The 13,681-nt window shown below is 36.7% G+C and overlaps 1 protein-coding gene across 1 annotated transcript; it reads left to right on the top strand.

Moving 5' to 3' along the window:
* Positions 1 to 3,981: 3,981 nt before the first annotated feature.
* Positions 3,982 to 4,920, top strand: OR6C74 (olfactory receptor family 6 subfamily C member 74). The gene has a single exon (NM_001390548.1). The coding sequence runs from the start codon at positions 3,982 to 3,984 to the stop codon at positions 4,918 to 4,920; it is 939 nt and encodes a 312-aa protein (NP_001377477.1).
* The last annotated feature ends 8,761 nt before the right edge of the window (positions 4,921 to 13,681 follow it).

The raw sequence follows: 13,681 nt of genomic DNA, 5'->3' as shown, positions 1-13,681 counted from the left end.
GGTCTCGAGTTTGGTGATGGAGTGAGAGCAGAGATGGGGAGAGAGGTGACAAAGAGCTCGAGAATGAAATATAAAAAGAAAAGAGTGGAAGAACGTGAAGATAGGACAGGAAGGAAGTGAGGAGTTATACCAAGGATTCTTTGCTGGTCCCTGGTACCTTGCCATTCAATTAGGTTTCAGGATATAATTTTAGCACAGATGTGGAATAATATGAATTAAATTTTAGAGAACATATTTTTATTTTCTCTGTAGAAAATGGATTGGATGAGGGAAGGAAGCAAAGATTATTTAGACATCTCCTACAGGCTATTATTAAGACTAGGTGGAAGGTAATGGTTTATTGGATTAGAATGGTGGCAGTTGTAGCAGACACCATCTTCTAATTACAAAATGTTTCCTGCTGGACTGAAAAATAGATAGGTGCATTTCACTTTTCTTTTCTTCTTCTTTTGTTTTTAATGTATATTTGTCATGGACATGTAGGGTAACTTAGTATTTTTTTTTTAATTCCTATGGTTTGCAACTTATGAAAATGAGAAGTGAACGTGTAGTCCCTCAGTTGTGTCCAACTCTTTGTGACCCCATGGGCTGTAGCCCACCAGGCTCCTCTGTCCATGGGTTTCTCCAGGCAAGAATACTGGAGTGGGTTGCCATTCCCTTCTCCAGGAGATCTTCCCAACCCAGGGACTGAACCCTTGTCTTCCACATTGCAAGTAGATTCTTTACCATCTGAGCCACCGGGGAAGCCCTCATACAACTTAGAGCTGCCTTAAAAAAAAAAAAAAAAAAAAAAGTGTTTTTGTCTTGTTCTATATTGATCTGATCTGATCTGATATGGAGCTTATGGATTATAATTTCTCCACTCAGTCATTTTTCAGATAGTCTTAACATCTTGTGCAGTGTTCTCCAGGGAAAACTTTCCTTTAAAAAAAATGTTTTAAATCAGTTAATCCTCTTGAGACACATGACATACTGCTTAAAAAAGGATGATACCTATAATCTTAAAGCTACAAAATAAACAACTGGGCTTTCCAAGTAAGACAGAACCGTTTCAAAATAAAAAGGAGCCTGAAATCTTCACCTTTTATTTATTTTTTCTTAACTGCTTAAAAAAAGAAAAAAACTATTTGTTTTGCTCTAATCTTGAAAAATATGCTCTAAGTTAAATAAAACATAAATTGGAGAATATTTTCTATCTTAAAAAAATGAGAAGAAATGAAACTGTGTTTCTTACTGTGACAGAATCCTTGAATTTACACATTTGAGTGTGTATTACTGAAGCTAAGGTTGTTTGGATAAGAATGCAAAATAAAAGGATGGGTTAAAGCAAAATATAAAAACATGGTGGATAAGCAACATTAGAAATTGCCTCTATCCTGGAACTCAGGTCAAAAGAAGAAAGTCAACAATGAAATTGCTACTAAAGACATTAAGGTTTGGGGGAAAAGTCTGTTTTTGTTTTAATTATAATAACTTTATTGCATGAAACTGGGAGAAATATTCAATCCCTGTTTATCAGTTGAAATAGGATGGCATGCAATAAGAAATATTCTTCTTTCACAAATAAGCATTAAATTAACTTTTAAAAGTTACATTGAAGGAATCAATTGTTCTACTGTAATAAATCTTTGAAACTTTCATTTCCTAGAATCTGGCTTTCAATATATATTCTTCTCAGCATTAAACAGAATCTCAGAAATTCTCTTTATTAAATGAATGCTGTTTACCTCAGATAATTGTAAATGAGTGTTCCTTTAGTGCACAGAGTCAGTGTAAATAATGTGGATTATGACACTGGACTGAACTTGGGAAATTATTTTTGTATTTATCAAGCAGTCATATTGAATTTAATAGAATTTAAGCCTTTCAAGAGCTGTCTAATTTTAATATTATAAGAGAATCTCTTATCTTGTACCTGTAAATTGTCAAAGCGGTTATGAAAGCCCTTGGGACTGTGTGCTTGTGCTTAGTCGCTCAGTAGTGTCCGACTCTTTGCAAACCCTTGGTTGGTAGCCCACCAGGCTTCTCTGACCGTGGGGATTCTCCAGGCAAGAATACCAGAGTGGGTTGCCATGCCCTCCTCCAGGGCATCTTCCCAACCCAGGGACTGAACCCAGGTCTCCTGCATTGCAGGCCGATTCTTTACCAGCTGAGCTACCAGGGAAGTCTCCCTGGGACTGTAACAGTAGTTAAACAATGACTATTTTACTTTTACCCAGCAAGAATTTATTTGAGGTATTAGGAAGAAAATAATGTTGTCAAGGAGTTTAGAATACTTGTTTAGAATGTTTAATTTAGGGTTAGGCTAGTGTGTGTGCCTAGTTGCTTAGCTGTGTCAACTCTTTGTGACTCCATGGACTGCAGCCTGCCAGGCTCCTCTATACATGGGATTCCCCGGGAAGGATACTGGAGTGGATTGCCATTTCCTTCTCTAGAAGATCTTCCTGACCCAGACACAGAAGCTGGGTCTCCTGCATTGCAGGAAGATTCTATACCATTTGAGCCACCAGGGAAGCCCCTACAAAATAGAGTAACCATTTATGAATCTACCTCTGACAAAATACTCTGGCAGTTTATATAGCTCATCACAATTTATTGATATTTGCCTATACATTTCACCTTTAAAATCAACTAACTTTATATTTCTAAAATCTCACTGAGTATAAATTTTACTTAGAATATAAACACATTTAGAAGAAAGGATCCATTGAAGAGGATAGAAAACAAAGGAGGTAAAAGAAGGAAGACAAAAATTTTAGTTGCATTGTATTCATTTATAATCATTTGAGATGTTTGCATATTAAGTCCAGAATTGTAATATAGAAATATAATAGGGATAAAATAGTTTCAGATATGACATCATATTATTCTTGAGGAAAATATTTTCATTCTCTAGAAACAATTGATGATACACTTTTGTGGTGATGAATGTAAGATGTAAGGATGATTTTGAAGAAGACAAAAAAATAAGAAAACAAGATGGAGAACAGAATTTCGAATTGTCATGTATTGAACCAGAAAGAAATGAGGTTAGAGGTGAATAAATAAGAAGTGGCGCCCATGGCGACAGGGGGAGACACATGAGGCAGTGATGCACCAGGCACGTCTAGATAATCTTTTATTGTTTTAAATACCTTATTCGAGAACCTTGCTCATTACTGCAGATATTTAGTAAAGTGTGCTATATAACACACTCCATGCAGGATGATATACTTTGTATCTGCTTGAGTGAATATCGGAAAAAAGAGCACAACCGGAGTGAGTAAGATGAAAGTAAATTCAAATCTTCAGGTAGAGTAGGAAAAGCAGAACTAAAAGTAGTCATGAGGATTTAAATATTGAAGTTTATAGAAGTTTGGTAAAAGTAATTCCCACTTTATATAGGCTAGGGATATTTAGGTCAAGTTACATTAATTTTTAAAGGTGAAAATTTCACCTCAGGTGAAATCTGACTTTCAGAATTATAAAGTTTACCTTAAACTGTAATAAACACAAAAAGAGATGTTTGGCAGAGTAGAATTAATCATCTTTCTGTAAAATGAAGATAATGACATTTAACCTTTCTTAAGTAAATGGCTTTCTGAAGATCTTTGGAGGCTCTGTGTAGCTTTAGAATCTGTGACCCAAGAAAATAGTTCCATCACTTTGTATTTTCATCTGTATAAAAATAAATGATTCTTTTAATAAATAAAGAAGAAGAAAGTTATGTAAATAATTTAATGTATACTAAATAGATTGGAAACTTTGAAAATACAAGTTAAGATACTATTTTTTTCTCTTTGTTTCTATTTTTATAAGATTATCAATGTACTATGTTTTCCTTTGGGAACACATGAATTTATGACACTTGAGAAAACAAACAAAAAAACCTCATGAATTGCACTCAGTGAAATTTTGAATAAAGATTATATGAGTACATTTTTATAGGCTGTTATGCCTTTCTGATTCTTCTTTCTTTCTTTTTTTAAATAGAAGTCAGCAATGAAAAACCACACAACAGTAACAACCTTTATTCTTCTTGGACTAAGCAATGATCCACAATTACAGGTGGTTATTTTTCTTCTCCTTTTTTTCACTTACTTATTGAGCGTCACTGGAAATCTAATCATCATCACCCTTACCCTGCTAGATTCACACCTCAAGACACCCATGTATTTCTTTCTTCGAAATTTCTCATTTTTAGAAATCTCATTCACAACTGTCTGCATCCCCAAATTTCTTGTCAGTATGGCAACAGGTGATAAGACCATTTCTTACAACAATTGTGCAGCACAGCTGTTTTTCACTATTCTCTTGGGTGCAACCGAATTTTTTCTTCTGGCTGCCATGTCCTGTGACCGCTACGTGGCCATCTGCAAACCCCTGCATTACACGACCATCATGAGTGACAGAGTGTGCAACTTACTGGTCTTTGCGTCATGGTTGGCTGGTTTCATAATAATTTTTCCACCACTCCTCGTGGGTCTCCAGCTTGATTTCTGTGCAGCCAACACTGTAGATCATTTCTTCTGTGATGTATCTCCTATATTACAACTCTCCTGCACAGACATAGATAAAGTAGAAATAATGATGCTTCTCTCAGCCATTTTAACTCTCCTGGTTACTCTGGTGTTAGTGATTTTCTCCTACACAAACATCATTAGGACTATTCTGAAGATACCTTCTTTTCAAAAAAGGAGGAAAGCCTTTTCTACATGTTCTTCTCACACGGTGGTTGTGTCCATTTCTTATGGAAGTTGCATCTTCATGTATGTGAAACCCTCTGCCAAGCAAAGAGTGTCTTTAAATAAAGGGATAGCTCTGCTCAGTACTTCTGTTGCCCCCATGTTGAATCCCTTTATTTATACACTGAGAAACAGACAAGTGAAATATGCTTTTAAGCTCATGATCAAAAATATTGAGGCTTTCTTAATAAAGTGAACAACATTAGTGACATTCTTGAGTTTATAAGTAAAATAAATCAAGAAGTGTGAAGTGTGTTGTGCATCTCTTCTATGTTTGTGTTTTACATAATATTACTATCTTCCATGACTTACAATGTTCATTGTGACTTGCCTAAAAATCCCAGTCTAACTTTCACTTCTATTTTCTCCTCATGCTCAGATCACATATACATTTCTTAATATGATCATATTCATTTGCCTTTTGATTTGGTGACTCTGTTGATTTCCTTTAAAAATTCCCTCAGAGGAAGATAAAGTGAGACTTCAATTATCCATGTTCCTTTCCACCGTTCAGAAATTTAGATTTCAGTTTGGTGCATATTCTATGCAGAGTTTAGTACCCCACCTAGATTTGATCACCTAATCAGCTTTTCTGCAGTGGATTCCAAGTTTGAATTCTGAATAGAAATTTGGAACAAACCAATTTAATGCATTTCTTAAACTACACACATTGATAGTTTCAAATTTTCAACCAGGCTTGGACTACTGGTATATGTTTAGAAACAGATTGAAGAAAATCTAGAGATGTTAAGGCAATACTGCCTTGCAATAACCAGATAAATTATTGCTAACATTAACTAATTATTTACAATGGCCAGGTTTGTGAAATGTACTAGCCTGCATCTTGAAAACAGCATAAGACATGTATTATCATGCTCACTTAAGAATAACAATCTGTAGCCTATTTAAAGCTTAAGTAACTCGCTGGATTAGAATAATTAATATTGTGAAAGTGACCATAGTACCCAGATTCTTTCCCTGATTCTGGGAAAGACTGAGGGCACAGGGAGAAAGGGGTGGCAGAGGATGAGTTGGTTGGATGGCATCATCAACTCAATGGACATGAATTTCAGCAAACTCCGGGAGATAGTGAAGGACACAGAACCCTGGCATGCCCCTGGAGGAGGGCATGACAACCCACTCCAGTATTCTTGCCTGGAGAATTCCATGGACAGAGGAGCCTGGTGGACTACAGTCCGTGGAGTCACAAAGAGTTGGATGTGACTGAAGTGACTTAGACTGCAGGCATGCATGCACAAAGGAAGGAAGAAGGTACAATGGAGAAATGACCATCTCTTAGTTAAGTTTTTAATATCCATTCATCCATGACGGTCATACCTTGGTGGTGGCAAATTATGCTATAGTTAACATGGGGGCCCTTATATCTTTTTGAATAAGAGTTAATTTTCTTCAGATAAATGCCAAGAAGTGGAATTTCTAGATCATATAGTAGTTCCATTTTTAATTTCTTTGTGAACTTTATAGTATTTCCTATAGTGGCTACATCATTTACATTCCCACCAATAATTCACAATTGTTCTTTCTCTACATCACTTGTTATTTGATGTCTTTTTGTAATAGTCACTCTAAAATGTGTGAATTGATATCTCATTGCAGTATTAGTTTGCATTTCTCCAATTATTACAATTTTGAGTTATCTTTTCATGTGTTAGTTGTCCATCTGTATTCCTTTGTTAAAAAATGTCTATTCAGCATTTCCACATATTTTGCCAATATTTCAAGTTAGGGATCAGCTGGTTGCATCTACACTATTTTGGTTCTAGATACTAATCTCTGTCAAGTATTCAGCTCTTCAGACTGCAATTTGACCATATTTATTGGGCAAACTGATGAGTAAAAGTGAGATTTCATCTCTCTCATCTCTTCCTGATCCCTGGGACCTAGTTAAAGGATGTAGTCACTGAATCCAACTGTTCCCAGAAAGGAGTTATCTCCTTTCATTTCTTCTTGGTAGTCATCAGAATAAGGAGTTTGGGGATAAAGAGATACACATATCTACTTGGAAAACCCAAGATTCCATCTAGATTATTCTTGGGAATGATATTTTACTTTCCCCTAACTACATCCCCTAGTCAGTCTGGTTGGCACAACTTCCAGGTGGCAACATCTTCACAGGGGAGGACCTTATGGATTTGCACTTAATTCTGGTCCAGTTCAGTTCAGTTCAGTCACTCAGTCATGTCTGACTGTTTGCAACCCCATGGACTACAGCACGCCAGACCTCCCTGTCCATCACCAACTCCCAGAGTTTACTCAAACTCATGTGCATTGAGTCAGTAATGCCATCCAACCATCTCTTCCTTTGTCGTCCCCTTCTTCTCCTGCCTTCAGTCTTTCCCAGCACCAGGGTCTTTTCAAATGAGTCAGTTCTTCAGATCAGATGGCCAAAGTATTGGAGTTTCAGTTTCAGCATCAGTCCTTCCAATGAATATTCAGGACTGATTTCCTTTACGATGAACTAGTTGGATCTCCTTGTAGTCAAAGGGACTCTCAAGAGTCTTCTCCAACACTACAGTTCAAAAACATCAATTCTTCAGTGCTCAGCTTTCTTTATAGTCCAACTCTCACATCCATACATGACTACTTGAAAAACCATATCTTTGACTGGACAGACTTTGTTGGCAAAGTAATGTCTCTGCTTTTTGATATACTGTCTAGGTTGGTCATAACTTTTCCAAGGATCAAGCATCTTAATTTCACGACTGCAGTCACCATCTGCAGTGATTTTGGAGTCCCCAAAAATAAAGTCTGTCACTGTTTCCACTGTTTCCCCATCTATTTTCCATGAAGTGATGGGACCAGATGCCATGATCTTAGTTTTCTGAATGTTGAGTTTTAAGCCAGTTTTTTCACTCTTCTATTTCACTTTCATCAAGAGGCTCTTTAGTTCTTCACTTTCTGCCATTAGGGTGGTGTCATCTGCATATCTGAGGTTATTGATATTTCTCCTGCAATCTTGATTCCAGCTTGTGATTCATCCAGCCCAGTGTGTTTCATGATGTACTCTGCATTTAAGTTGAATAACAGGGTGACAATATACAGCCTTGACATGCTCCTATCCCTATTTGGAACCAGTCTGTTGTTGCATGTTCAATTCTGCCTGTTGCTTCCTGACCTGCATCAGATTTCTCAAGAGGCAGGTCACGTGGTCTGGTATTCCCATCTCTTTCAGAATTGTCCACAGTTTGTTGCGATCCAAACAATCAAAAGCTTTGGCATAGTCAATAAAGCAGAAGTAGATGCTTTTCTGGAACTCTCTTTTTCCATGATCCAGTGGATGTTTGTAATTTGATCTCTAGTTCCTCTGCCTTTTCTAAATCCAGCTTGAACATCTGGAAGTTCAGTTTGCATATTGCTGAAGCCTGGTTTGGAGAATTTTGAGCATTAATTTACTAATGTATGAGATCAGTGCAATTTTGTGGTAGTTGGAGCATTCTTTGGCATTGCCTTTCTTTGGGATTGGAATGCAAAGTGACCTTTTCCAATTCTGGTTAAGTTTCATTAACAGGAGCTTGTCATTCAGTCACTTGACTCTTCTGAAAAAAAGTCTGAGTGTGAGTAGGTGATGTTGGAAACACTGATGAAATTATACTAACTGAAAAGGAGCACCAATTTTTCTGGAAGTGCAGGGACAGAATAACCTAGCATTTAGTGAGAAAATACCTTCAGTTCAGTTCAGTCGCTCAGTCATGTGCGAATCTGCGACCCCATGAATTGCAGCACGCCAGGCCTCCCTGTCCATCATCAACTACCGGAGTTCACTCAAACTCACGTCCAACGAGTTGGTGATGCCATCCAGACATCTCATCCTCTGCTGTCCCCTTCTCCTCCTGCCCCCAATCCCTCCCAACATCAGAGTCTTTTCCAATGAGTCAACTCTTCGCATGAGGTGGCCCAAGTACTAGAGTTTCAGCTTTAGTATGATTTCTTCCACAGAAATCCCAGGGCTGATCTCCTTCAGAATGGACTGGTTGGATCTCCTTGCAGTCCAAGGGATTCACAAGAGTCTTCTCCAACACACATAGTTCAAAAGCATCAATTCTTCAGCGCTCAGCTTTCTTCACAGCCCAGCTCTCACATCCATACATGACTACTGGAAAAACCATAGCCTTGACTAGACAGACCTTTTTTGGCAAAGTAATGTCTCTGCTTTTGAATACCTTAGACCTTAGCAAACATGAGTTGGGACAAACATTTATGATCTTTGTCAGTAAGAACTATCCCTGGAGCCTCTCTCCAGAAGAAAAACACTCCATTGAAGATCTCTTGAACAGTTGCAAACAACTTAGGTTTACATTACAGTTGATTCTGCAATCCTCACTCAGAAAGGTTATCAAGATAAAAGACACAATAAAGGAGGTCACTAGCAGCACCCTGCCACCATCCTAAGGCAAAATATTTCTTGATGCTTTTCCCACCCCTACTCTCAGCCAGTGAGTAAGGGTGAAGAATACCACATGTCTGATGGCATGAACAAATAGGACAGATTGGATTGATTAAGGATTAAATTGGATTAAATTAAATAGGACAGACTGAATTAAAACATTCCATCCACAACCAAGTTACATGATGGGAACCCTTGAGGCCTACCAGCCAAGTGGAAGGCTATGCTGGTAAAATAAGATTTTAATCTGGGTGCCTCTTGCAGCAAAATTGTAAACACTTTCTTTTTAAGAAACCTCATGCACACTTAGGTTTGTATTTCTTGTGTGAAGACTGAGCATTTGGCTGACTCTTCTGAAATATTTGTGACTTGCACCTTAGGAGTGAGAGAAAAGTCCTCCAGTTTAATTAGAGAGCTCACCAGAATGATGTACTTAGGAGAAATTTCAACAGAAGTCAAAATGCTTTAGAAATGAGGGGTGGCTTTATTTGTATATATGTCTGTACCTCTTGTGGTCAGTCTTGTCCTGGACTGCCTTCTCAAGAATGTTTTACAGCTTTGGCAGATTTTTCATTTCCTTCAGAAAATTAAAAACATTGTCTTCTAATTGGACAAGTTTAGGCAGATTTTCCCTTTAAAAAGTTGAGAATTAACTAACCTTGGGGTTCCTCTGAGGTTATTGTTGATAGAGGAGCATATTGTAAACAACATCCCTAGGGGTTCTCATGGAATTTATAGGAAAAGGGGAAATGTGAGAACATGAAGCTCATGCTTTCACCTGTGTAGTGAATAATAAGATTTCCGTCTCTGTGGCAGTAGGCTGTGTTCTTTTGTCAATATTTGTGAAGTGGTGATGGGCTAACCTGTTTGCCTCTTAAGTGGAATAAAACTTCATATTGTTCTTAGATTTGCATAATATCCTGTATTTGGTAGAGTATGAGAAAGATAAATGTCACAGTTGTTTAAAAATTGTTTATTTTTATCTCATTTAAATATTCAGGCTGGTATGCTAAAAACTCTTCATTAAGTCATTGTGTTTCTATGCTGATGTAGGCTATGATTGGTTCAGGGACCTGGGTGTGTTCTGTCTTGTTGATTCACCATTCCCACTGAGATTTTGAATACTCATTGCTCAGAATACTTCCATCCCAACTGCATTAGAACAGTGGGGTTGGGGGGAGAGAAAGAGGAGAACAAACTCCTTCTATCAAAGAATATGCCAAAAAGTTGCACAAAGTATCTCCATTTACATCTTCTGAATAGAATTTAGTCAAATAACCACAACAAGTTGCAAGAAAGGCTAGCTACATGTACACGTAGATGAATATTCTATTTATAGTGAAGAAATGGAGAATGCTCAGTTATTGTGAACTATTAATTTGCATTCTACTAGACAATACCACAGACACTATTTGGAAAACAAAAAAGAACAACTTTTCTTTGGGCATGCCTGAATTGTTAATAATTATGCATTTAGCCTAAGTTACAAATTTATCTTGTTTTCTATAACAAGCTATGTTCCCCATCTAATGTTCTTACTATTTATTACTAATTAAAATAAAATAATCTCTTTTCTTTTTCCTTTCAAATCTTTATCTTTGTATCTGGGATTTCAAAACATGAATGTGTGGAAGGGCAATAATATATTAGACAAATTATACTTAATTCTTTGGAAATACATTAAAAGCAGTTATATCTATATAGACATTAAATTATTTAGTGCCTAGAGAGAACACTTTATAATATACAAATTTGTTGTCCATTGGGAAATAGTGTTCATGAATCTCATCCTCCTGAGAATTCTCCATCATCTTTAGATATTTTCCTTCGGGGCACAGAAGGCATAAACACTACAAGAGTTTACTAATTTGTTTGGCACTCTGGGTAGTACATAGAAAAGTATTCAGTTTATAATGGGGACTTTAAAGTAGTAGCCTAAAAACTGTGTTAAAAGATCTAATCAAATTGTTTCAAACTTTGCAATATATGTAACAAACTATAATCACAGATTATGAAGTGGAGTGAAATGCATTTGGAGAGGAATGAAATATCAGTACACTGTTCAGCATGATGATGAAAACAATATTGAGGCAAAGATATGTCAGATGAATCAATATGTATATATGTCTTCTGTAAAGAAGGTGTTGGATTTTTAAATGTTTTTGGCAGACTGATTTAGGACTCAACATATGAAAAGAATTGGTATGTTTTAAAATGTAAAGATAATATTTTCTTTTATATACATATATGTGTATGTATGTATATACACATTAGTTCTATTTTACCTTATTTTTGTTAACCTTTTAAATTTTGATTTAGGGGAAAACAGTGAAAGAAGTGTAATGCAACATAACAAAAATTTACTCTTGAAATTCTTTCTTTTGTGTGTGTGTGTAATTTAGCTGGTATTCACAATATCTAACACAACTAACCCTAACTGTGTTCATAGACCTTCTTTTTAATGGTTTGTAATGTAAAATTTTATAGTGTCTGTTGGGGAATCATTGCTGTGATATGATTGGTGAACCTGGACAAAGGAATGATGTAACATGATAAAATTCTTATAAGATTATTTAGATATATGCATTCTACAATCATTGCCATTATGATAAGTTGTGTAAATGAGAAAAAAATTATAACAGATTGATGCACAGTTTTCTGAATGTTCAAATAATGTCCAAGAAAAATGTCATCTCTTTTCATTCGTAAATTTCTATATATTAATATGTATGGGTTTGATACATGAATTTGAGCAAATGCACTATATTCTGGCTTCTAATTATTCATAAAAATGTTTTACTACTAAGAGGACAGCTTTAGAGAGAACACATTTTCAATTAATCTTCATGTCCACTTTTACTGGCTGTGCAAACCTAAATAATGTCTCACTCAATATATGCCAGTGAGGGGAATAGTTGTAAATAGACAATATTTCTTTAATTGCACATTACCCAGACACTTAATATCCTTACAATAGGGACATATGTGTCTCTTAATATTTGTATCACCCTATTATGTGATTCATTATGTATTTAAATTTACCAATCATCTTTTTTAGACTATGCTGCTCTCAAAATTGTTCATGTCTGTATTTTAGATAGAGAACAAAAAGGTAAGTATAAGGAATATAAGCAGATGGAGAGAAATTTCATTCATAAAAATTTCCTCCTTTAATATTTACATATTTTAACCTTACTTTAATTTTTCCTTCAAACTCACTACCCTATCCTTGAAAACCTTTTCTTACCTCTCTTGATTTACATAGAGCTTTACCATTATGTTTATATTTCTCTTCTCTTAACTTCCTCCACTTCATACAATCTCATGATGCCATATTTATATTTCTCTCTTTGCCTCTATATCACTTATCCTTATTTTTCACTTTATTATACCACATCCATTCTCAGAATCATAACCTGCAGAGGAAAACTGCAATTTCTCAATACACGCATTGACTTTACAGACTGTACTTGCAGATGTTGTTTTAGCATATAAAATGGAAAGGATAGGTTACATCAGAGACTAAGGAGATGGAAATACTATAAAGAACAAAAAATAAGACTTAAAAAATTCTATTTATTTAGCTAGTTATTTTTGGCTGGGCTTTCCCGGTGGCTTATATGGTAATGCAGTAGACCTGGGTTGGATCACTGGGTTGGGAAGATCCCCTGGAGAAAGGAATGGCAATCCACTCCAGTATTCTTGCCTGGAGAATCCCATGGTCAGAGGAACCTGGCAGCCAGTCCATGGGGTCCCAAAGAGTCGGACACAACTGAGCGACTAACACGTACACATTTTTGGCTATTCTGGGTCTTTGTTGCTGTGCGGGCTTTCTCTAATTCCTGGGAGTGTGGTCTACTCTGTATAGTTGTAGTGTATGGGCTTTTCATTGGGGTGGCTTCTCTTGTTGCAGAGCACAGGCTCTAGAGTTCAGGCTCAGTAGTTGTGATCCAAGAGCCTACTCACTGTGCAGCATATGAGATTCTCTTGAACCTGAAGTTGATCTGGTGTCCCCTTCATTGCATGGTGAACTCTCAACCACTGGGCCACCAGGAAAACCCAAGAACAGAAAATAAGACTATTTCCAATGCCCCATATTAATTTATATGAAATCCGATCAGGATAGCTATGAAGATAAATGAGTCTAAAATCAGGCATTTGAGTTTGGTTAATTGAGTAAAATGGAAAAGATGTACTGCTGCTGCTGCCGCTAAGTCACTTCAGTCGTGTCTGAATCTGGGCGACCCCACAGACGGCAACCTACCAGGCTTCTCTGTCCCTGGGATTCTCCAGGCAACAACACTGGAGTGGGTTGCCATTTCCTTCTCTAATGCATGAAAATTCAAAGTGAAAGTGAAGTCGCTCAGTCGTGTCCGACTCTTCGAGATCTCATGGACTGTAGCCCACTAGGCTCCTCCATCCATGGGATTTACCAGGCAAGAGTACTGCAGTGGGGTGCCATTGTCTTCTCCTAGCTCTGTTTATTGAGGATGAATAGTGTGTGTGTGTATGAAACCTGGGCTTCAATGATAGATATAATTTTGGTTCTAGT

This window comes from Bos taurus, chromosome 5, assembly GCF_002263795.3.
Source record: "Bos taurus isolate L1 Dominette 01449 registration number 42190680 breed Hereford chromosome 5, ARS-UCD2.0, whole genome shotgun sequence".
In the NCBI taxonomy this organism is placed as follows: Eukaryota; Metazoa; Chordata; class Mammalia; order Artiodactyla; family Bovidae; genus Bos; species Bos taurus.
The sequence above is the reverse complement of the archived record's forward strand: the minus strand, read 5'-3'. Positions and strand labels throughout refer to the sequence as shown.